Genomic DNA, 20,768 nt, shown 5'->3' with positions numbered 1-20,768 from the left:
CCTATCGAGCAGGACCGCGCCCTCCTCGGAGATAGATGAAAAGAGAGTGAAAAGAGGGGGAGTTGGATAGCAGTCGCAAGGAGCACTCCATTTGGCTGAAAGTTCCTCGACGTGCCGTTGGCGAAGCATACCTACGCATAAGTCACAGCGCACAAAGAGAGAGCCGAGGCCGTCTTTTACTCTTTTGTCTCTTTCTGTTTTGCTTCGATGCGAGAAAAACGATGCCGTTACGCCGATAAGCGATGGGAGAGGTGTGGGGCTGTGCCGGACCGCCATCGGTTCGACACACAACAAACACCACAAGGCGAGGCTCAGCGGCGCAGTAAAAGATGGAAGTGAAGGGCGAAGAGGAGTTGGAGATGTATGAGCGCGACACTTTTCGACGGCGCAGCACCCGCACCCCATTTGCAGACACAAAGGTGGGGGGAGGGGGAAGACACAAAGAAAAAAATAAAGAGAAGCGGAAGACGGCGAGCGCAGTGCTCATGAAACCGAAGCACAGAAGGGGGTGCGCAACCCTGGCTGTGGCTGTGGCGCACAGCCATCACTTCGATCTTGACGGAAGCTAGAGTGGAGAGGAAAGGGGGCAAAGGAGCCACAAAATCACTGAGAGACCCAGCCAAGGGCTTCGGAGGCCCAGTCACCGTAGCCACAACCATAAATGTGAAAGGAGAAGCACACACGCACACACACACAATCCGGCAGTAGCAGAGCCCGTGCTGACACGACCTGGCACTAGCGTCGCTGACAGCTCCGTACCGCCCTGACGGCGTATCTCCGCAGGAGTCTCTGGCGGAGTGTACAGAGGCAACATGCTCGTCTCACGTACGATTGCAGGCGTAGGGTCCACCCATTTAGACTCTGGCAACGAAGCAACGGCAAACGTTGAAGCCTCGAATACCGCGCCACCGGACGATCCAGCAGCATAAAAAAGCGTAGCTTGGCGGGGCGCCGACACGGCAGTAGCAATGTGGGTGCCGGTGAGCGCTCTCAAGAGGGGAGTCACCTTAGGCATCCCTGCGGTCGCTGCTCGCCGCCACCGGCATAACACGAGCTGGCGCAGGCGTCTAACAGGATGCCTCGAACGTAGCTCGACCCTCCATTCCCAGCCGGTGGGGTGCCGCCCACCTCTGCCTGCCCTGTAGGGCGCGATTGCTCCTCGTGCCTACCACTGAGGATGTACCTGATGGTGCCGTCAGGTATTTCGTTCAGCTATTTCGGCTTTCCCACCCCCTCAGCTTTTTCATGATTCCGGACCTGCGTCGAACACTCTCACGCTGCATAGAAGATGGCCTGTGTCCAATCAGGAGAATGGGAGAGACCGCGCGAGGAAATGTCGCCACGGTCAGCTGTTGCACTTCTCTTCCGTACTTGGGCATACGCCTCCGCAGCGGAGGAAGGGAGCGAGAAGAGAGCCACGAGCCGGCCGCGCTAATCAGTAAAGTCGATGCCGATCCGCATCACATGACAGCATGCGATGCAAATAGGCGGCCCAGGTGAGTGCCCTCTCTGGTGAGGCGTTGAGGTGCGTGCGGCAACGGTAAGGCAAAAGATTGGTGGACTCAGATACTCACCCTGCACCTGTAGGCAGCAATACGAGTCGTACTGCAGCCCATCTGCGTGCTCGTCGACATCGACACATCCGCCGCGGAACGCAAAAAAGAACAAAAAAAAATGTTGCCGGTTCCGCCATGAGGAAGGCGCACATGCACACGTAGAGAGGCACTGAAAGAAGCAAGCATGCTGAATTCGTACGATGTTATCTTGGCAGGAACGCCACACTCTTCCTGGCTACTCTCCCCTCCCTTACAGCAGCGGGTGCGACCAGCAGCAGCAGCATAAACACACACAAAATGAGATATGGGAGTGAATGGCGACACCACGTCACAAAGAGAGCAGACTCAATGGCGTACAGGAAAGCCCGCCACATCATAGAAACGAGCTTCAGCGACTCTCCCCTCTCTGTGTGTGTGCGAGTCCACTTTCCCTTCTGACGATCTTTTTTTTCTCGCACCACGCTGATTGCCATCATTCCGCGTGCCCCTCAGAGGTGCCCAATTGGTTTGCCCCAGTCATCAACCCGTCCGCTCGCCCACTCCTCCAGGAGAACATAGGTGGCAGTGCACGGCGGGGAGGTAACAAACTCACCGTGGTTCCCCGCCAGCGCCTCGCGCACCTCCTCCCTCGACACCCAGCGCACCTGCACCAGTTCACTCTCTTCCGCAACGAGGTGCGGGCTGTCGTCAGCGACTGCGTAGTAGCACGCCATGAGCTGGAAAGGGAACGGCCACGGCTGGGACCCAACGTAACGCAAACTTGTCACCCTCGCCCCTGTCTCCTCCATCACCTCGCGCAGCACCGCTTCCTCCATCGACTCCCCTTGCGCCACAAAGCCTGCCAGTATGGTCAAGCGAGTCCTGTTGCCTTCGGCTGACAGCGCTGGGCCAGACTTGCGACGTTCCGACATGATGACGTTACCCTTGCCGTCCAGCACGGCGACAATAATCGCAGGCGCCACAGTCGCGTAGACGCGATGTTTGCACATCGTGCAGTCACGCGTCATGCCGTAGTCCAATGAGTGCATCGCGCCGCCGCACCGTGCGCAGAATAGCGTCGTGGCAGCCCACTGCTTCATCGACAAGGCAAGGCTCAGCAGCGACTGGTCTGCCGGACTCAACGACGACAAAACGGTCACCGTTGATACCCAATCACAATGTCGCACGTACTCGCAGTGCACCTCTTTCTCGCCGACTACAAATACGCAGCACGGTCGCACCATGCACTCTCCAATGTACACCGCTTGAGTGAGGGGGGCCTTCAAAAACAGGTTCGTACCGCGCGGCAGGACGGGGTGCAGCCAGCTCGCAGCGTCGCCGTTCAGGAGCACCTTTGAGGCACCTTCCTTGCACACCACGACGCAAGACTTCCCGGCAGGCGCGGCGAGACGGTCAATGAAGCCCTCGCTACACCTTTCGCGCTCGTGGCGCGTCACCATTGCCTTTCCCAACGGGAAACGGAGCGTCGATGACCTCACCAGCATATTTTTGAACATCTTTCTCAGCCACTATGAAAAGCGCCCTAGGGTGCAGCCGGCTGGAAGGGCAGAGGCGCATGAAGCAAACATAGGAGGCTTGAGCTCGGCGGCGAGCGACTCTTCGAGTGCAAGTGGGGCTTGTCGTGGACAGCAATGCAGGCGTACACACGTGGGCACCTAATAACGTAGAAAAGGCAGGAAGGAAAGGAGAAAGAGCGGAAGAACGACGCGTACGACCCAGCGTTAAAAAAAAAATAGCAGCCTTGCAGACAAAGGCAGAGCGTACTCGGCGTATGAAAGGGGAAGGGGGCAGGGAGGCGGTGGCCAGAGTCGCCCGCACCTACACAAACACAAGCCTTTGTGCTTACATAGCCCTTTGAAGTGGGTGTATGTGTGTGCGCGCGCGTCCTGCGCTCTACTCACCTTCACGCAGCCCAAGCTCAGTGCACTTGCAATGCTTCAGCAATCATAAGGCGTACTTCCTTATTGATACACGGCAAATACATACTTCTCGCCTCGACGCGCCAGCATCTGCTACAGCCGATCTAGTGGGAGGGAAGCTCAACGGGGCACAGGATGCTCGCCTCGAGCAAGAAAGCAGCTGTTAACTTCCATGTTTATTTTTGCACAAGCAACGTCTTTTTTCTGTTGGGTGGTGTTTGGACAACTCGCACATTCCGCTGTCCTTTTGCAGCTGTGGCTGTTGGGCCGCGTCGGTAATGGGAGAAGCGAATCGAGAAAGAGACACATAGAGAGAGAGAGACAGTCTCACACACACATGCGCACACCTACACACGCCGCAGGCGAGTAGACAGTACCAAGCACCGATTTATCTTCAATGGTGCTAATGTGCGCTTCTACAAAGTAGGAGGGGATCAGTCCTTACACAGCGTAGAATGAGAAGACAAAACGAAAAGGTAAGGATCTTGTGGGGGGAGGGGTAGAAAGGTGAGCACAAGGGCCTCACCAAGACCCCTCTCCACCTTACGCTTTTCAGTTGCTTTTCTACTTCGACTGTCGACGCAGACCAGCCTGAAAAGCGAGAAAGGGAAAAACGTGGAGGGTCGGGCGAGGGCGCAGCAGTTGACATATATGAGAGACAGGGATGCGGAAAGCACGGAGAATAAAGAACAGAGACACTCTAAGCGTACGCGCGGCCGCTGTCACCGCTGCCTCGAGCGCTCGTGTGCCTGCATCTGCTGCGACCAGCAGGGGCGAGATTTTCTCCTTCACCATCTACTCCGATAATCGATTTGTGCGCACACTCAAGCAGCGCGTGAAAAGGTGTCACGCACACGCATCTACATAGACATGTGTGTGTGTGTGTACAGAAACGTCTAAGAAACAAATAAAGACGCTAACGAAAAGGAGAACGATGTGGCATGATCCACCCTCCTTCTCTTTTCCCTTGCTAGACGTATCGCGCTTGCTAACTTGGCATCACCGTTATTCATCGCGTAGGATTGCTGACGCGGTCGAAGACACCTGGACGCCTCTGAAGCTAATGGCACCGAGTAAAAGGATAGATGTCTGTCTACGTATATCTGCGTCCGCTTCCCGGCGCACTCGTTTCCTCTTCTCGGTATCCGAAAACGACCCGAAGAGGGAAAAAGAGGCCCGAAAGAGAACGAGGGCGTACACAGCTGCACACATGCACAAACAAGCTCGAGCTAAGAAAAAAATGAGAAGGCGACTTTCAATAAGGTGGGTCAGCGTCAGAGGAAGAAGGGCAAAATAGCATGCGCTGGGGCCCATAGAGAGAGGAAAGGCTCGCGATATCATCTTTGTGATGTACACTTTTTTTTCACAGGCATGCGTGAGTGTGCCGCTGGCACATAGCGGCATAGGCGCTGATGTGCGCTCACTAGTGTGCACCTTCCAGCAAGGACGGGAATGCCTCCCTCCCAATCACACGCGCGCACACACACCCACGCATGGCAACTCGATTACTGCGTACCGAACCCGCACAGAAGAGACTGGAGTATGAAACCAAAAGCAGAAGTCTGACGGAGGAGCAATGCATGCAAAGCCTTCATGAAAAAGAGCGAGCGAGAGCGGAGAATATATTGGCCAAAAGATGAGAGTGCGGAAACGATCAAATGAACAGAACAGCAACAAAAAAGAACTCCACCAGTCACAAAAGAAAAAAGAGAAAAGAGTCCTAAGGCCACGGGCTGCCCAGTTGCACTGAAACGCGACCCAATATGAAGCACACACACACACATATATATATATAACGAAGGGAGAAGAGCGCTTACATAACAGATACGGAATGGGGCCACTGATCACGCCGGGAGCTCCACAGCGGAGACTGCTTTTCTTTTTCCCCACTTTCGTCCTATGCTGCGCAAAGAAAGATGAGGAAAACGAGTCTCTTTTTTGTCCTGATATGTATGTGAGTTCCTGTGTGACGAGACGCACAGATGCCCCAGAGAAAAACATGCACACGCATGAAAGAGGGACCGCCACGTTGGCATCATGGTGCATGGTTGAATGTGTGTATAATGGGCATGAGGAGGGAGCGGGAGGTGCCCACTCCTAAAGCACGGCCGTAGGTACAGCGCGCTGCACTTGCGCACTTACATAGAAACGCGGGCCCAATGAATAGGCGCATCAATGGTGTCGCCCATCGGGTCAACTTGTGCGACTGGTCGAGTTCCAAACGTGACGGAATGCCTGCGGAAATATAGAAGGGATGGAGGTACGATAAGCTAGCGAGGACAGGTAGAGAAAGCAAAACAAGTGCGATAAAAATGGCCGAAGGTGTGTCAAACAGTAGTCCCCTCTGCAGCGTTCAACCCTGACTCGGCATTGAGTGTCAGAGAAAGCTTTTTTGATCGCAGAAAATAAGATTTCGAGGTAGCGTCTCCTCCTCTTCTTTTCAGCATCACAATATTCCTCTCTCCCTGCCTTTCCTCGTTGGCCTCCCTCTACGATGCCGCCACCTCAGATGCGAGGATCACTCCACGAGTCTGCCACTCAAATGCACACCTACACCGCAGGCGTTTTGTACGCTGAGCCACTCTCGGCCCGTCCTTCTCCCAGAACACTCCGCATACTACACCAGTAAGATGCAGCATCACATTTTCTTTCTCCGGCGGGTCAGTCATGCCATACACGAATTAAGCCTCCTACAGCGCCTGACACACGTCCTATCGTCTGGGGCCGAGTAGGCATGGGCACGCGTTACAGCAACCTGCCCACTTGATTACCTGAGCACGGCTGCGGGCCCGAGCTCTACCCGGTCACGCCTCGTATGTGGCCTCACACCAGCTCCCAGTATATCGGTTGCCAGGTGATGCATGCCTTATGGTGGTAGAGGCTCCTCACATCGGTCAGCAGCAGGTGCCAGGCGAGATGCGCTCGAGCCACGCTGACGCCTTGCCCGTCATGCCTGCGGTACAAGCGTGCTCATTGTCTCAGATGGTTTCGAGACAGCACAATCCAGCGCCTCACCGCCGACGTCAGCAGCGATACCTCTCCTACCAGCCTGTTTCATGAATGGTTGGCCCTTTCACTATGAGAGGTGCTTCGGTATTTGGCACGGAGAGACGCTGCCTACTTTCCTCTCAGAGAGTGCGTACTGGCCCTCGACACCGCAACGAGGTGCTCCCCGGCACGAAAGTCAGGGAAACGGAGAAGGCAGCAAGCTAGCAGAAAAAAAAAGATGTTTAATGCAAGGTCCACATGCGCAGGTTACGCAATGTGTGTGTAGCAAGAATGCTTCAAGTGTTTGCACAGCACCGGCAGTGCCCTTCTCTGTGCGGGTGTGTAAAGTCGTCTCCCTTTCTGCCCTCCCCCTTTGTTACGCACGCCACTCATTAGGCACTCAGTCGAAAGCATGAGTGCCAGGAGGAGGAGGCGCAGAGAGAGCGAATCGGTGTCCTTCAATGCACACACAGGATTGGAAGCTGACTCCTGTCGCCGCTGATCGCCACCATCAAGAGCGCCGAGAGCGCGCCGCGAGCAGAAATCCATCAGCGCCACCTCGAGCACGAGACGAGATCCAGGCACGTGATGAGCACACCAGCATCACGCTACCGTCCAGTCGTACATCATCCCACTTCCGGTGCTAGTGCACACGCGTATTCCACTCTGTCCGCTAGGCAAGACAGCCGCGTCTAGAACGGTGTCACCAGAATGCTGTAAGGAAGCTATGGTGGTGGCATTTAGTACGTCGAAGACGCCTGTCATGTCAGATGCCACCAAGAGTGAGGCCCTTGTGCCCATCTCTGACTTGACGCGCAGGTAAGAGGCCGATGTTGCCTCGCTCAGGGGAGCAGATACGTCTCGCAGATCGTAACACCGCAGCGTGTGGTCTTCACCAAAGGTGAGCAGCTGCCTATCACCTGTCGCGCCACCATTCAACAAGGGAGAAAAAAAGAGGATGTCAGAGCCGCGCTGTCGTCGATCAGTCATTGCGGCACCGTTGGCTCCCAGAACAAGAGCACTTTGCTCAGAAAGGGCTATGACGTCAAGCGGCTGGCCTAGGTCAGCGCTCACAAGCGTCGAGGAAGACACTTCACCTGCAAGGGCTGCCGCGAGTGAATAGTGGTGCACCGCGTGGGCACCAGACTCGCATTTAGCCGCCTCGGCCACCCAAAGTGCGGAGCCGAAGAGAGAAGCGGAGTAGGTGCCGCAAAAGTGTGCCCGCCGAGTGCAAGGCACGCCTTGCGTGTCCTCACCCTGTAAATACACAGAAGTACCCCATCGATCTCCTCTACCGCGAGTCACCACTGCAGTCGCTGCCTCCGAACTTTCGATCTTCGATACGTACTCGACTTCCGGCTCGAGAGCCAACGGTGGGCACGAACACGAGAGCAGCTGCAAAAACGAAACGCTCGAGGCAGACGCCGACATCTCCACAGCGAGAAGACGACCCCGTGAAGCGGGGTGATCAACTCCGATGGAAACGAAACATGCTCCTTGCACGCACGTCCCGCCAGGGGACTTCGTCGACCGCCCGTTGCTTAGCCGCACAAGAGGGAACGGGGCCTGGTACCCTATAGACTTGGTGATGATGCAGCCATAGGAATCCGAGAAGAAGTCACACTCCTTCAACATCCCCCCCCTACAGCTTGGTCCACGAGGGCGACACGATTAGGTCACGGGGTTAATCACCTCCGTCATACAGCTCTCTTCTACGCAACGCCCTACAACGCGCAGGCGAGTAGTAAGTCTAGGCACGGCCGCAATTTTCACGAGTACCTATCCATATGGCGGTAAGGCTCGGGCGCCGCTTCTTTTTTTCCAGTTTCGCCATCCTCAGAAGGAGGAAGACGACGCACGCGTGAGGAAAAGAAAGAGGAAAGTCGAAATGGATATAACGCAGAGAACGAGCGGAAGAGGTGCTTGTCGAAGCGAGACCGAGTGACCAGAATGTGCTTGTTGCTTCCAAGAAACCTGCTGGGGATCCTACAGAGCGCTACCGATGGCGACTGCCGAAGTGCCTGCAGTGGTACTTGTCTTTTTTTCTTTCAGCACATATGTGGCACACAGAGAGCCGAAAGTTGTCATTACATGCGGCAGCACCCGCCCTTCAGTGATGTTTTGCGCTTTTTTGTCTTCGTTGGCAGTGAACGCACACACAAAGAAAATGAATGAAAGCAAAAAGAAATCAAAGAATGACCACCACCTTAGATGTGGCTTGGGTACAGGTACACACGGATGCGGCGACCAATGGCGGACGCCGGCACCGACGCGCCGTTGAACTTCACGCGCATCATACCGGCGTTACCGTGCGGGCGCGTCACGCGACCCCACAGGGCACGAGTGGTGCTGCGGCGCGCGGGCGCCTTGCTCCAGCGCACACACCGCTTGACCTTCTTGCCGTGGTAGACGTAGCAGATGCGCTTGCCCACATACCACGTGGCGTCCTCGCGGGTGTTGACGTTTTCAACGCGTACCAGCGCGGTCTGCTTTGTCTGACCGTGCAGACCACGGGTGTAGCCGGCCAGCGTGCCCTTCATGTAAAGACGAGGTGCCTTGCGGTTACGGTTAACCTTGGTCGTCTTTGCGGCCAGCTGGTGCAGCTTCTTGCTGCGCTGGGAGTGAACCTTTGAGGTAGTCATCTTGCTTCTTTTCGAGTAACGTGCAGTACAGCGGTGGGTGCGGCAGAATGCGGCAGAGTGTTGTAGGCAGAGTAGGTTTAGAACGGCAGGAAGAAAAAAGAGGTCAGCTTCAAGGAAGAGGCAGGGCCTGTCTCTATGAAGAAACGCATCACACGTTGGCTACCTCGCTTCCCACCCCCAGAAACGCATTCCACCGTTTTCTGAGGTGCAGGGTCGAAGCTGAGGAATAGCATCCTTACCAGGGGAAGATTCGCTAATGTTTCACATAGCCTTCGAAGAGTCATGACAGCTGCGCCCACCAGCGACCGCGCGTATGCGCGCAGCCCTCTTCGCGGTTGGAAGGCGAGGGAGACGAGAAAGGCAGCACAAAGTGACTCTCCTTCGATTCCTTTCTCTTTAAGCGTCTTCTATGACTTGTGTTCCCCTCCACGAAAGTACACTTTTTCTATGTCAATGTGTCTACTCCATCGCCACCACGCCAGCAACTCCATGCACACTCATACACACATCACTAACCTGCTTCCATGGCATCTTGGCCACATCCTGGCCGCTCAGGACAAGCTTCCTGCTGTCGAATCGAGCCAGGTGACCAAGAGCCCCCCCTCACTCTCCCTTGCCCCTTCTTTGAATGCATGCTGCGCCATAGACCACAGAGAAGCCTGGGTGGACTGCGCGCCACCATCCTAGCGGACCGTGTTCAGGGTACTGCTCGAGAATGGCAAATGATGGCTTCTGTCGCCAAGTTAGCAGGGGAGCCTATGTGCATGCCGAACGAGCTTGGAGAAAGCAGCTCTCCAGTTTCGGGTCAGAGACTTCTGGGACCCCCTTCATCCAGGCTGCAGTCCGTACCTCTTCCTCGGTCACATCAAGCCACTGCATTTTATAATAGGGCGCGATGAACCCTCGCACAGGAGTCTGGGGGACTCGACAAGGTAACTCCAGGCGTTCCCCCTCATGTTGCAGGCGTCTGCGCCTTAGACGCCAACTCAGTCAAATGTGCAAGACGACGCACATGTCGCAAGCTTGGAACAAGTTGTTGATTGGTATCGCTTCCTTCGCGCCTGCTTTTCGTCCATCACTCCTGCTCTGGTGGCTTTCGGGGCTCTCTTTTCAATGTCATACATCATGCCAGTTCTGCTTGACAACGGATGCGTAAGATGCTCGCCTTTGGGGGCCGCGGGGCTTACTTCACAGCGGCGTTGCTGCCGGGATGAGGCACCGCTTCCATCCTCTTTCACGTCCTTTGGTGCCATCGAGGAAGGGGCGTGTCTACATACCTTGCCCGCACGCCTTTAGACAAACGAGGCCCTGCTACCTGGGTGTAGTAGCGATAGCGTGCCAGTCTCTCCTGAGCGTGCACATATTCAAGAGGCGTGGGTGTGCCACGCGGCATGGGCCTGTAGAAGAACATGATCTCGCGTCTAGAGAGCTGAACACTTGTCATCCTGAAGGCGAGCAGAGAGGCAGCAATAAAAACCCAGCAGGGGGAAGTTGATCCAGCGCGACTACGACGCGTAAAATCAGCTTACTGCATAGGCGATACTGACGTGAAATCAGGTGTGCTTTGAGCCTCCAGCGATCCACGAAGTTCGCAAAGTGCTGTGCGAAATCAGGAGAGATGTCGAAGATGGGACATGAATCACTTCGCACGCACACTCGCAGGGAGCTCGCTCGACGGGCGTCACCCGCCACGTCCGCGGAAGCGCCTACAGGGCAACAGACTATGAGAGAGTGGGCAGAACATATACTCGAACCGACGGCGCGTGAAGAGGAGTTCATGATTGTGCGCCAACCGCTCGTGAGCCAACGCTTCGCAAGTAGCTCGTGATGGTTGTGTGAACCTCTTCTCGTGTAAGACGCCGCCCGTCATCGCAGAAGCATACAATACGATGCCACCCTGGCAGATGTTCACAGCACCACATGTATGTTTGGCGAACTCTTTCCTTGTAATCACCGCCGGCAGACTCGTGAATGTCAAGCTGCTTCCGGGTCACGTCATGCCTCATCGCCTCGAGAGCCACGGTGGGCAAAAGATCCAAGTACAAGACCGACGTCGCCCTAGGCAGGCGTAGCCACTCAACCTCCATGAACTCCAGGTCACTGATGAATGCCTCCCGCTCTTCTAGAGGTAACTTGGAAGCCTGATGTCCAAAATTCGCAGTGTAGTACCGGTCCAGCACCACTAAGCTGCCTCGTCGCAGCCAAAAGCACAGCTGACGAACACAACCAAACCGGTTGAGAGAGTAAAGTAAGCTGAAAAGCTGCGGGTTCAGTTCACTGATAGTCCCTTTCTTGCCAGAGAGCATTGTCCGCACAAGTCCCCCGTACAGGCCTTTCTCGTATGGGAAATCCAGCGTGTGTACCTCGCCTCCTGCTGCATGAATTCCTTGCACCAGTAGCGCCGTCTGCGTTTCCTTGCCGGCGCCATCACCGCCTTCAATGACGATCACCTCAGCAGTCGACGGCGAACGCACTACCGAAAAGAAAGATGCGATGGCTTCTTTTCGGGCAGCCAAGCTGGCATCTCTTGCCGCATGCATCAGCGGTGTCAAGGTAACTGAGGGAGTGAGGACAAGAGTTGGCACCTCCGCTACGAAAACCGCGTACACCACATCGGCGTCCTCGACAGTCTTCTCTTCCGTGAGATAGCATAAAAAGGTGCCCTTCACATCATCCAGCTCGTCACGAGCGGGCGCCGGTGTGTACAAAGCCCCACCGTAGCGCGTATGCCATGCCGTTGTCAGGTTCCTCTTAGCCTCTTGAGATAAATCCACGTACGCTACCTCAGCATAGGACGTGGAGGCGATGACCCTGATATACTCGTTCAGCTCTGCTGACGCAACATCGCTGAAGACGACTGCGCGCATTGAATCCAGTGTACTGGCCACGCCCAGCAGCGAGTGGGCTTGTGTGTGTCAGTGTGTACTGTTTTCTTCAAAACTCTGTGATGCATCTGTGGCTATCTGCCTGTGAAAATGCCACGTGCTGTATGTGAGTGAATTTGTATGCGTGGAAGAAAAGGGTGATACTAGACTGCCTTGAGGCAGCGCAGAGTCTCATGAAGGTCTCTTCAGCAATCGCTTCGGCCACAGAAGCTCCTCACTGAGACGCAACTCGGTAGGCATGGGCGTGGGAAGTGAGCTGCATGCACCGCAGACCGTCTTAGAGAGGAGAGAGACCAACGTGTATTGCAGCGGCAAGGACTGATCACAGTAAAGCAGTCATCCCAACCCAGCACCCTACTCCCCCATCACTCATGCCCACACTAGCCGCACTCAAAAACACACCACTGGCAGTAAGGCAAGTGAGGCACGTTATGCGTATATGCCAACAAAGGCACAGAAAAAGCGCTGACGTCAGTCACTACCACATCCATTGGTTTGAAACACCGAGGCCGTAGCGACCCAGAGCCACGCGCTCGATGGAACCTCTCCTGCCGTCTTTCTAAGGCAGCGCTAACGGCATAGACTGGCGTGAAGCACGCATGACCGATACGACATGATGCGTCACCCGCCCACGGTGAAGCAGAGCGAGATGAAAGCAAACCATGAATATGTGTGTGTGTGTGTCAGACTCGGTTACGGATTGACGCCATATGGTAAGAGGCGGTTTAAGCGAGGATTGCACTAGCCGTCCCATTCTCAAGCCCCTCACGCCACCCAGGTCACAGTCCTGAAGCCTTTCCCTCGTGCCTGCTGGGGGTAGGGTCAGACTCACTTCACCTTGAACCATTCGTGCCGGCACGCCGCTGCCTCCTGGCGAACCTTTCGCTTGTGATCGCCCAAAGAACGCTTGGTGATAAGCAGGATGCGGTCGCGCGTACGCGCCAGCTCGGTCTTCTCCTCCTGCGAGCAGTTCTTAATCAGCGACGCGGCTCCGCGGGCGAGAGACGTGGTGAGGTGCAAGCTGCGGCACCGCACAGCCATCGCCACGTCTGCGGTGCCCTCGAGCAGCACCCGCAAATTTGAATTGTCGAAAAGCACGGAACGGGCCAATGTAATATTGCAACAGCACTTTGCTTCGATGCTGAACAGCAGTGAGCGAGCCAGTGCATACTCGCTGTGGGCGTCGCCGCTGGCAAGCTTGTGCACCATCGCCAGGAGGTCTACAAGACAGGCTTGTACCCGCCCATCTGTCTCTTTCTCCACGAGCCAATGGAGAGCTGCATACACCGCAGAATTTGTGCGCTCCGAACGGGTGATGTCGGACCCCAGCAGGAGCTCCAAAAGAGAGGGGCGTTCGTCTGTTTGGGTGGCCAGGAACGGTACGTACGAGAACGCCTCCTGGACCGCTGCACGATCACAGCACGAGATGGGCGCATCTGCACCAAGGTGTGGATGCAGGAAGAAAGACACCAGCTCGCCAGGCGGCGACGCTGCCGCCTCGTCACTGTCAGCGCGGTTCGAGAGCAGCTTACCCCAAAGCATTGCCACCGCCACATTGAGGTGCACCCTTGGTGATACGCGAGTAACGAGAGCGGATGTCTCCTCTGGGAACACCTGGTTGATAAGCATTCCTGTAATACCCTCCATCCCGACACGGTGCCATGCTTCGCCCTCTGCCGTCGTGAGGCCGACAAAGTGTTCCGCAATGCTTGCCCAGTTGTACTGAGTGCCGCGCAGATGTGTGTGGCTGCTCACTACTGCCGCGACTCCAAGAGAGGACAGCGCCCCCTCTCTAGAGAGGAGCTGTCGGCAAGTTTCGCCGCTCAAAGCAGCGGCTACTAGAGAGGCGCACTCGAAGAACTCAGGCTGCACATCCTCGCGGCACAGCACCGCCGTCATACGGTCAGCAACATCGCCCTGAAGAGCGGGCCCGAAGTGCCTCAGCGCCTTCTGCAGAGCTTCCGCTCGCTTCCCCGCTGCGATTCCTTGCATCCACTCGCATGCTGTTGACAAGAAGCCCTCGCTAAATATCAGGAGCATCGCCTCCGGTGAGGCACTCGCTAGTCCACATGCAATTGTGAGTGCCCTCTCAGGTGCAGCCGACGGGTTCCGAAGAAGGCGCGCCAGTGATCCCTGTATCTGTGTCACATCGACAGTCGCGTACTCGCACAGCAGCCGGCACACCTTTGCGGAGACCTCAGCAGAGTAATGCAGCGCAACCCACACAAGAGTTTCCACGCCCTCCGACTTTACGGCCGCCGGGATCCAAGGCTCAATGGCGCTCGACAGCTTTATCACCGAAACGAGGAACTCACAGCCGCACATAAGTGTGAAGTCGTCCATGCAGCTCTTGTCCTCCATAGCACGCCACTTCTGCGACAGGACTGTGATGGCCTCCGACATAAGTGGGGTAGACCTCTCGATGCTGCTGCGGAGTTGTTCTTTGTTATATTCACCAGGAAACGAATCCAAGCTGTCGAGCATGCCGCTTGCAAGAGAAGCCAGCAGGACATAGGCATTCGGCGCTTGCTCCGCCTCCTCAATGGACATGGCAAGCATCGAGAAGAGGTACGAGCCGACGAAGAGGCAGCAATCCCAAGCCCCGGCGAGAACGTGAGCCACCATGGTTGCATAGGCAGAGCAGGTGGACGGGTCAGCGGCGAGGGCAGCCAAGAACCCCTCCACGACGGGACCGAAGATTTCCAGGGCCTCCTCCTGCGTTTTGGCATGACACTTCTTGCTCACTCGGCCGAGAACTTCACAGCCCATGCGCAGACATTTCGTCAGCGACCCGTTCAAAGCGCCGTCGGAGAAGGAGGACAGCTTCATCACTTCACTCTTCATGTGAAGCACGAGTGATCGGTAGTGCGGTACCAAGTCCTGCGAGGCGTATGTGTCGAAGCACGTGAGCAGCACATCGAGTACGTCTTCCTTGACGGCGATAGACGGTGAAGCAATCTTGCTCTGCATGAACGGAATGCATAGTTCCTTGTAAACGGCGAGACAGAGACACCGCTTTAGGTTCTTACGCAAATCTGACTTCGTTACCGGGCAACCAGGCGGCTGAGAGAACACTACAGGGAAGTAGCTGGAAACACTCTCAAAGTAGTCGTCGACCACTGTGGCGAAGGCCTCGCTTGTGGAGTGGGTTGCCGCTATCAAGTGCAGGTCAAATGCCTGCAAAACAAGCTCCGGGTCACTTTCGCCATCGATGAGCTCCAGCAACGCCGCTAGGGTATCGCCATCGCATAGGCCCACAGTGCCCTCGGTGAACAAATAGGTCATTATGCAAAAGCACTGCTTTCGGGTGCTTAGCGGCAGTTGCTGGACGCGCACGTGCCGTGTAAAGGCAGCTCCAACAATCTTGAAGCACTCCTCGCCGCACGCTTGTTGTCCCCTGACGTCGGAAATGAGCAGCGCTAGCGAACTCAGGGCCGTCGCCTGGGAGTCTTGCTGCCCCAGCTTCTCCGCGAAAAACGCAAAGAGAAGCCGAGCCTCGGTCTTGCTGATGCTAGCTCGGCCGACCGCCACAGATGCGAGCAACTGCATCGCGGACTGCACCTTCTCTGGTGAGCACAAGTACTCCCGCATGCTCTCACAGATGGAAAGCAGTGAATAAGAGCGCAATGCCTCCCTCACGTCTTCGGGAGCGACTCCATCTGCGGCGATTGCTTCTCCAATAAGCCTCTTGATGCTCATGATTCTTCTTGCAGCAAAATCGGCCGTGCCTGAGAATACGATTCGTCCCTTGCGCTTAGCGCTACCCTCCGATCAGGATGGAGGCGGTAAAAGGAGGGGTGCGCTTGTGCTACGGCGCCAAACTGCGCCTACACAAAAAAAGCACGTTGGTAGGAATGTGACGAAAACAACTTGTGACAAAAGGCACGTATGGTCAGAATCAGCGCAGGTTCCCGGCGGGGAAAGGAGCCAGAGCCTCAGCCACAACAGCTGCGCACAAACCCCGGTCAGCTGTGTTCACCTCACTGAGCTTGTCCTTCAGCAGGCGAGCGCAGGCAGTAGCGTCGTAGTACACGCAAATCAAAAGAGGAAGACAGGAGAAACAGATTGCTCATCAATGCTTTTACGAGGTGGATCCAGCGCATAACAGAGCTCGAGGGCGGCGGGCGGGGGATTTGCAAGCCAAGATGTCAGCGTTCGCTGGGTAGCATGTACGAGGGTACACGTCATCCCTCCGCGCGCCTGGCCCTTTGAAGAGGCGCTTCTTCGCCAAATGGTCACTGCAGTTACCACCTTTTCGGCAGTCTTGACGCACATGAACTCAGAGCACGGTGAAACGTGCAGGAGCCAAAAATAGAAAACAAGAGCAGCCAAAAGCACATGCGACTGCGCTCACACGCCGAGTCGTCGATCATCTTCGTTACCATCTCCACGTCTCTTAACAGCGAGACGCCGGGCCTTCCCGTTCCCGAAAAACAAGCCACGCTACTGTTGATGACTGCAAGGAAGGACATGCACGACGTGTCTCTCATGAGCGCTGCTGATAAGACGCGACGTCGCACTACACCGGACCTGGAAGCGAGGTAGCCTCAGCTCACCAGCACGGAGAGGCGTGAGCATGTATCGCGTCACATTCCGTTCAGAAGGCCCGATTTGAACCGACCTGCGCGTTGTTGCGGCACACATAAAACTGTCTACCTCTGGGTCCAGCAGCAGTTCGCCAATGAATGAAGCACCGGTCGCGTTGTAAATAGAGACATCCAATGCTAGAGGCAAGCCATATGGTGTAACCAGCGGATAGTTTGCAGACACCTGCACCCCTACCTCCTCGATACAGACAGTTGGGATACACACGTCCGAGTACAGCCGCGTCGCGAAGCACCGGGACGCAAAAAACACGCGTATGAAACCGGGGTTCAACCGTCCAAGACGTTTGGCTCTAAAGCGAGTCACCATTGTGACACACTCGCCTTCCTCCAGAAACGACCCCTCTTCACCGTAGCAGCACTGCAGCACCTCAACATCGTCGCCGACGACAACATCAGCGTGGAGGATTGTGATACCCCTCTTTGCCGTGCAGCGAAAAGTGCAGCTAAGCGTGACGACGTCACCCAGCTGAAACACAAACTCCTTCGCCGTCGCTTCCTTCGTAAAAAAATAGAGAGCGCAGTCATCCTTCCAGTCGGTGATGAGCGGAGAGCTGAATATGTCGGCCGCCTTCACGAGCACGCTCTTGTCGTGCTGCAAGTACGACGTGCTCGTCGACGGCACAGACGTTGCCGCCATGCCGTCACCCCAGAGGCTCCCACCAATCATTAAGTGCTCGGCGTTGAACGGCGGGTCAACCGAAACGTGCAGCGTTCTACAGCAACCGATACCGCCGTAGCGATCTGTGGAGTATTCAAAGCCGATAGGGAGGCGAAACTCGGCGCTTCGAATGCACGCAATACTCATAAGCAAATGCACAGACTCGTTGGCCGCTAGGTCGGGTATTGCTAAACGCACCTGGCCCTGGCTCTCCGTCGAGACGAGCGGCTCGTTCCCACTATTCCAACAGACGACCCGGAACAGCCTCGGCTCGTGCGGAAGGGTCATGTAGCCGTTCCGCACCCCGAGCGCAGCACAGGAAATGACGATGTCGCACTCCGCACACTCCCCCTCAACAGCTTGCAGAAGAGCAGGGCATTCCACACTGAAAATGGTCGGCGGATTTGAAACCTGCAGCACCTGACGTGACATTTTGGCAGAGAAAGTCCCGCGCGTGCTGGTCACTCGTCTACCGGCAACGGTGGTGGTCTCGACGGGGAAGCGCCAGCGTGTGGCAATGCCGACCCCTCCAACATGGACATCGGCCTCTAAGCTGGCACATACAAGCTCTCCGCTGTGTGAAAGCGGCACCTTGACAAGGATCTCTTGTGGGTTCGCAGCGCACAACATAATGCTTTGAGCTAGGTTTACTGGTAAATGTGTTTCTTTCCTTCCAGAAACTGATCTCGAAGAGAAGGTCAGCATATGAACGTCGATCTTCATAGGACTTGCGGAGGTAGAAAAGAGCGTCACGACTACTCGAGCCCAGTCCCCGACTACCTTGGCCTTTACTTCGTCAAAGTATGCGACAGCAGTGAAGGGGGCCTGCAGTTTTCCTTTCGGGTATTCCAACACTAGGCCATTCTCGCGGCAACCCTTCAGCTCGTGCATACGCAGCCAGTACTTTTCCTGTTCCGCGTGTCCCAGAGGGTCCACGCAGCCGTGCAGCATGAGAGCAGCCGTCAGCCGCGGAGAGAGCACACTCCATGAGCTTGCAGCGCCCCACGCCACTTGAGCTAACTGGGAAATAATGGCCCCGCCTGCTCTAAGCAACATGCGATCGATCGCCCCAGTATCGGGAACGCCGCTCACCAGCTTGTCACCGGCAACAAACGAAAGATACTCCACCTCCATCTCACGAGACGAGCCCAGTGTCCTTGCCTCGCCCAGAAGCCGAGTGATCCGACCACGAAGAGCGCTTTTGTCGAAGGACTTCCACAGCGCGGAAGCGTGACTGCCCAGAAGCTCCTCCTCGCCAATATGGGGCGGTGCCTCGACGCCGCCGCCTTCCTTACGAGACGGCAGAAATGCATCGCAATCCTGAAGGGCCTGCGCAGCCGCCACAAGATAATCACAGCACCGGTGCGCCTCTAGATTTTCCGTTTTACGAGCGAGATATTCGAGCCACTCTGCCTCCATCACTTTTGTGAGAACCAAGACAACAGTCCGACACTCCTCTTTGACGCTCCCGCCATAAGCTTGGCTGATCCAATCGATAAAGCAGCGTATTTCCTCATAAACCTCCGAAGAACTGCTAAGATGGCCACCACTCACAGAAAAGCAAAACAGCAAGTGCCACAGGAAAACAGATCCACATAAGCGAGCTTCGAAGGAAGGGAAAAGAGGAAAAAAGCTTTTGATCGCTCGAAGTCCCAGCAACATTTGCAGCCTTGCGTTCGCAAAGTCGTGCATCACCAAATAATGCCATCCGATCTTAAAATACAGCCGCGGTAGAAGTTGCTGATAGCCCTCGCCTTTAATCATCTCTCTACGATCACAGAGTCGATGCACCTCCTCCTTGTGATAGGCAACTGCACTCTCCGAAACGAGACACAAAAGGGCAGCATTGCCTCTCCACGTGCCATTTTCGCTCGTTTGTAGCACGCATCCGGCTAGACGGTTGCCAAGCAAAGATCTCAAGCTCTTTTCGACGTTGCTCTTCAGCTCCTGCTTGCTATCTGCAGTTGACTCCACGACAGGAGCAAACACTACACGGCAGCCAATCGACTTGGCCGGCGCCCCCAGGCGCCGCACAAGCTCCTCAGCTACCTTTGCAGCAGCCGTGTTCGCGTCGAGGCGATCCAGAAAGCATACCAAGACGATACAGCTGAAAACTGACTTTTGGTGCTTAAAGCACCAGTCGCTTCGCAGAATTCGAGATCCATCTCCAGATGCCGCGAATTTTCGAGAGGTGCTCTCGCCAATCTTGTCTGTGCACGCAAAGCTTATAAGGGGCGATGACTCCTGCAATGCCTGTGCAATTTTTTCAGCCTCCTCAACAAGTGAGGCCACGGCAGCCACACAAAACCGAGGGCATACATCACAGTAAAAGCGATAAAGAGGGTCGGAATATATGCTGGTAAGCAAGTTCATAATTTATTTTGCTAAAGAAAACAAACAAAAAAACAGAGAGGTTACCAACAACAAAATGATGATTCGCCTCCTACAATGCTCCAATCGTCTCCCACGCTAGAAGACTTAGCTAGCCCGGTTTACTCGCCGAGGTGCGGGAAAAGTTACGGCAAAAAAGAAGGGCGCCAAGAGTAGGAGGAGAGAGTGAAGATAGCAATGCATACATTAGTTCATACCCATAATGTGCGAGAGACGCACACAGTTGCCCATGAGTAGCAAATGTCGTACATACAACCCGGGACATGAAATGTCTCACACGGAAACACACATAGAGACCCAAACGCCAGAAGCAAGAGGACAGCCCTTTAGCAGCAAGAAACCGTTTCTTGCAATGTTATCCGAGAAGCCATCTCTCTCTCTCTGTTGCCTCATGATGCGCCTTTGCCCCTCTTCTACGTTTGAGTTTCACCCCTTTTTGAGCAGAACAGGCCGAATATTCCTCCTCCATACGCCTAGAAAGGGTGAAGCGACAAGGAGGCTGGCAAACTCAGGCGCCTTGTGTATGGATGTCTTCAAAAGTAACTGCCACCTCCTTCGCAGGAAATGGTAATGAAAATGATCACTAAGTACTCTGCACCTTCCCCTTTCCTTGCTTGGCAAAAAAAAATACGGGTACTGAGACGATACTTGCCTGCTGAAAAGAAAGATGTGGGAGTGCTCCCAAACGATGTAGCTACAAGATTTCAGCCTCATCAGGGGGTGGCACGCATACTTGCCTGCGTGAAAATGCTGCTGCTATAAAAGAGGAGCTAACGACAAGCGACTAAAACGGCTATCATAGCAACAACAAAAAAAGAATGCTACTGACAGCATCTAACGCCTCACCATATGACAAGATCAGCATGTATACGCAGGCCTCATCCCCTTCCGCGGCACATACGCATAAATATATCAACAACACTAGAACTTCACACCCAGTAAAAAGCTGCACTAAAGAGAGCGGGAAAATCGTTTCGCATTGTCTACGTTGCCATCCACAGAAAGAAAAAACTCGCAAGGGATTTGGAAAAAGACCTGAGCCGCGGCTTCCAGTCGCACAGGCACCACAGCCACCGCGGCCGAACGGAGCTGCCCTGAAACATGGTCAGCCTCCCATCGCGC

General features: G+C 55.3%; 6 protein-coding genes across 6 annotated transcripts; all 6 read right to left on the bottom strand.

Annotated features, from left to right (window-relative positions):
- Positions 1–2,044: 2,044 nt before the first annotated feature.
- On the bottom strand, positions 2,045–2,995 carry LSCM1_07009 (uncharacterized protein; the record flags this gene model as incomplete). Its single annotated transcript, XM_067324402.1, has 1 exon — positions 2,045–2,995. One exon carries the CDS (start codon positions 2,993–2,995, stop codon positions 2,045–2,047), a length of 951 nt encoding a protein of 316 aa, XP_067180606.1.
- Positions 2,996–7,066: 4,071 nt separating this feature from the next.
- Positions 7,067–8,098, bottom strand: LSCM1_07008 (uncharacterized protein; the record flags this gene model as incomplete). The annotated part of the gene is made up of 1 exon (XM_067324401.1): positions 7,067–8,098. The coding sequence occupies one exon, from the start codon at positions 8,096–8,098 to the stop codon at positions 7,067–7,069; it is 1,032 nt and encodes a 343-aa protein (XP_067180605.1).
- A 572-nt stretch (positions 8,099–8,670) lies between these two features.
- On the bottom strand, positions 8,671–9,105 carry LSCM1_07007 (uncharacterized protein; the record flags this gene model as incomplete). Its single annotated transcript, XM_067324400.1, has 1 exon — positions 8,671–9,105. The coding sequence occupies one exon, from the start codon at positions 9,103–9,105 to the stop codon at positions 8,671–8,673; it is 435 nt and encodes a 144-aa protein (XP_067180604.1).
- Positions 9,106–10,880: 1,775 nt separating this feature from the next.
- On the bottom strand, positions 10,881–11,972 carry LSCM1_07006 (uncharacterized protein; the record flags this gene model as incomplete). Its single annotated transcript, XM_067324399.1, has 1 exon — positions 10,881–11,972. One exon carries the CDS (start codon positions 11,970–11,972, stop codon positions 10,881–10,883), a length of 1,092 nt encoding a protein of 363 aa, XP_067180603.1.
- Positions 11,973–12,818: 846 nt separating this feature from the next.
- Positions 12,819–15,689, bottom strand: LSCM1_07005 (uncharacterized protein; the record flags this gene model as incomplete). The annotated part of the gene is made up of 1 exon (XM_067324398.1): positions 12,819–15,689. The coding sequence occupies one exon, from the start codon at positions 15,687–15,689 to the stop codon at positions 12,819–12,821; it is 2,871 nt and encodes a 956-aa protein (XP_067180602.1).
- Positions 15,690–16,433: 744 nt separating this feature from the next.
- On the bottom strand, positions 16,434–19,628 carry LSCM1_07004 (uncharacterized protein; the record flags this gene model as incomplete). The annotated part of the gene is made up of 1 exon (XM_067324397.1): positions 16,434–19,628. One exon carries the CDS (start codon positions 19,626–19,628, stop codon positions 16,434–16,436), a length of 3,195 nt encoding a protein of 1,064 aa, XP_067180601.1.
- Between the last annotated feature and the right edge of the window lie 1,140 nt (positions 19,629–20,768).

Source organism: Leishmania martiniquensis, chromosome 10 (assembly GCF_017916325.1).
Source record: "Leishmania martiniquensis isolate LSCM1 chromosome 10, whole genome shotgun sequence".
Classification (NCBI taxonomy): domain Eukaryota; phylum Euglenozoa; class Kinetoplastea; order Trypanosomatida; family Trypanosomatidae; genus Leishmania; species Leishmania martiniquensis.
Note: the sequence above shows the minus strand (reverse complement) of the source record. Positions and strands in the feature narration are given on the sequence as shown.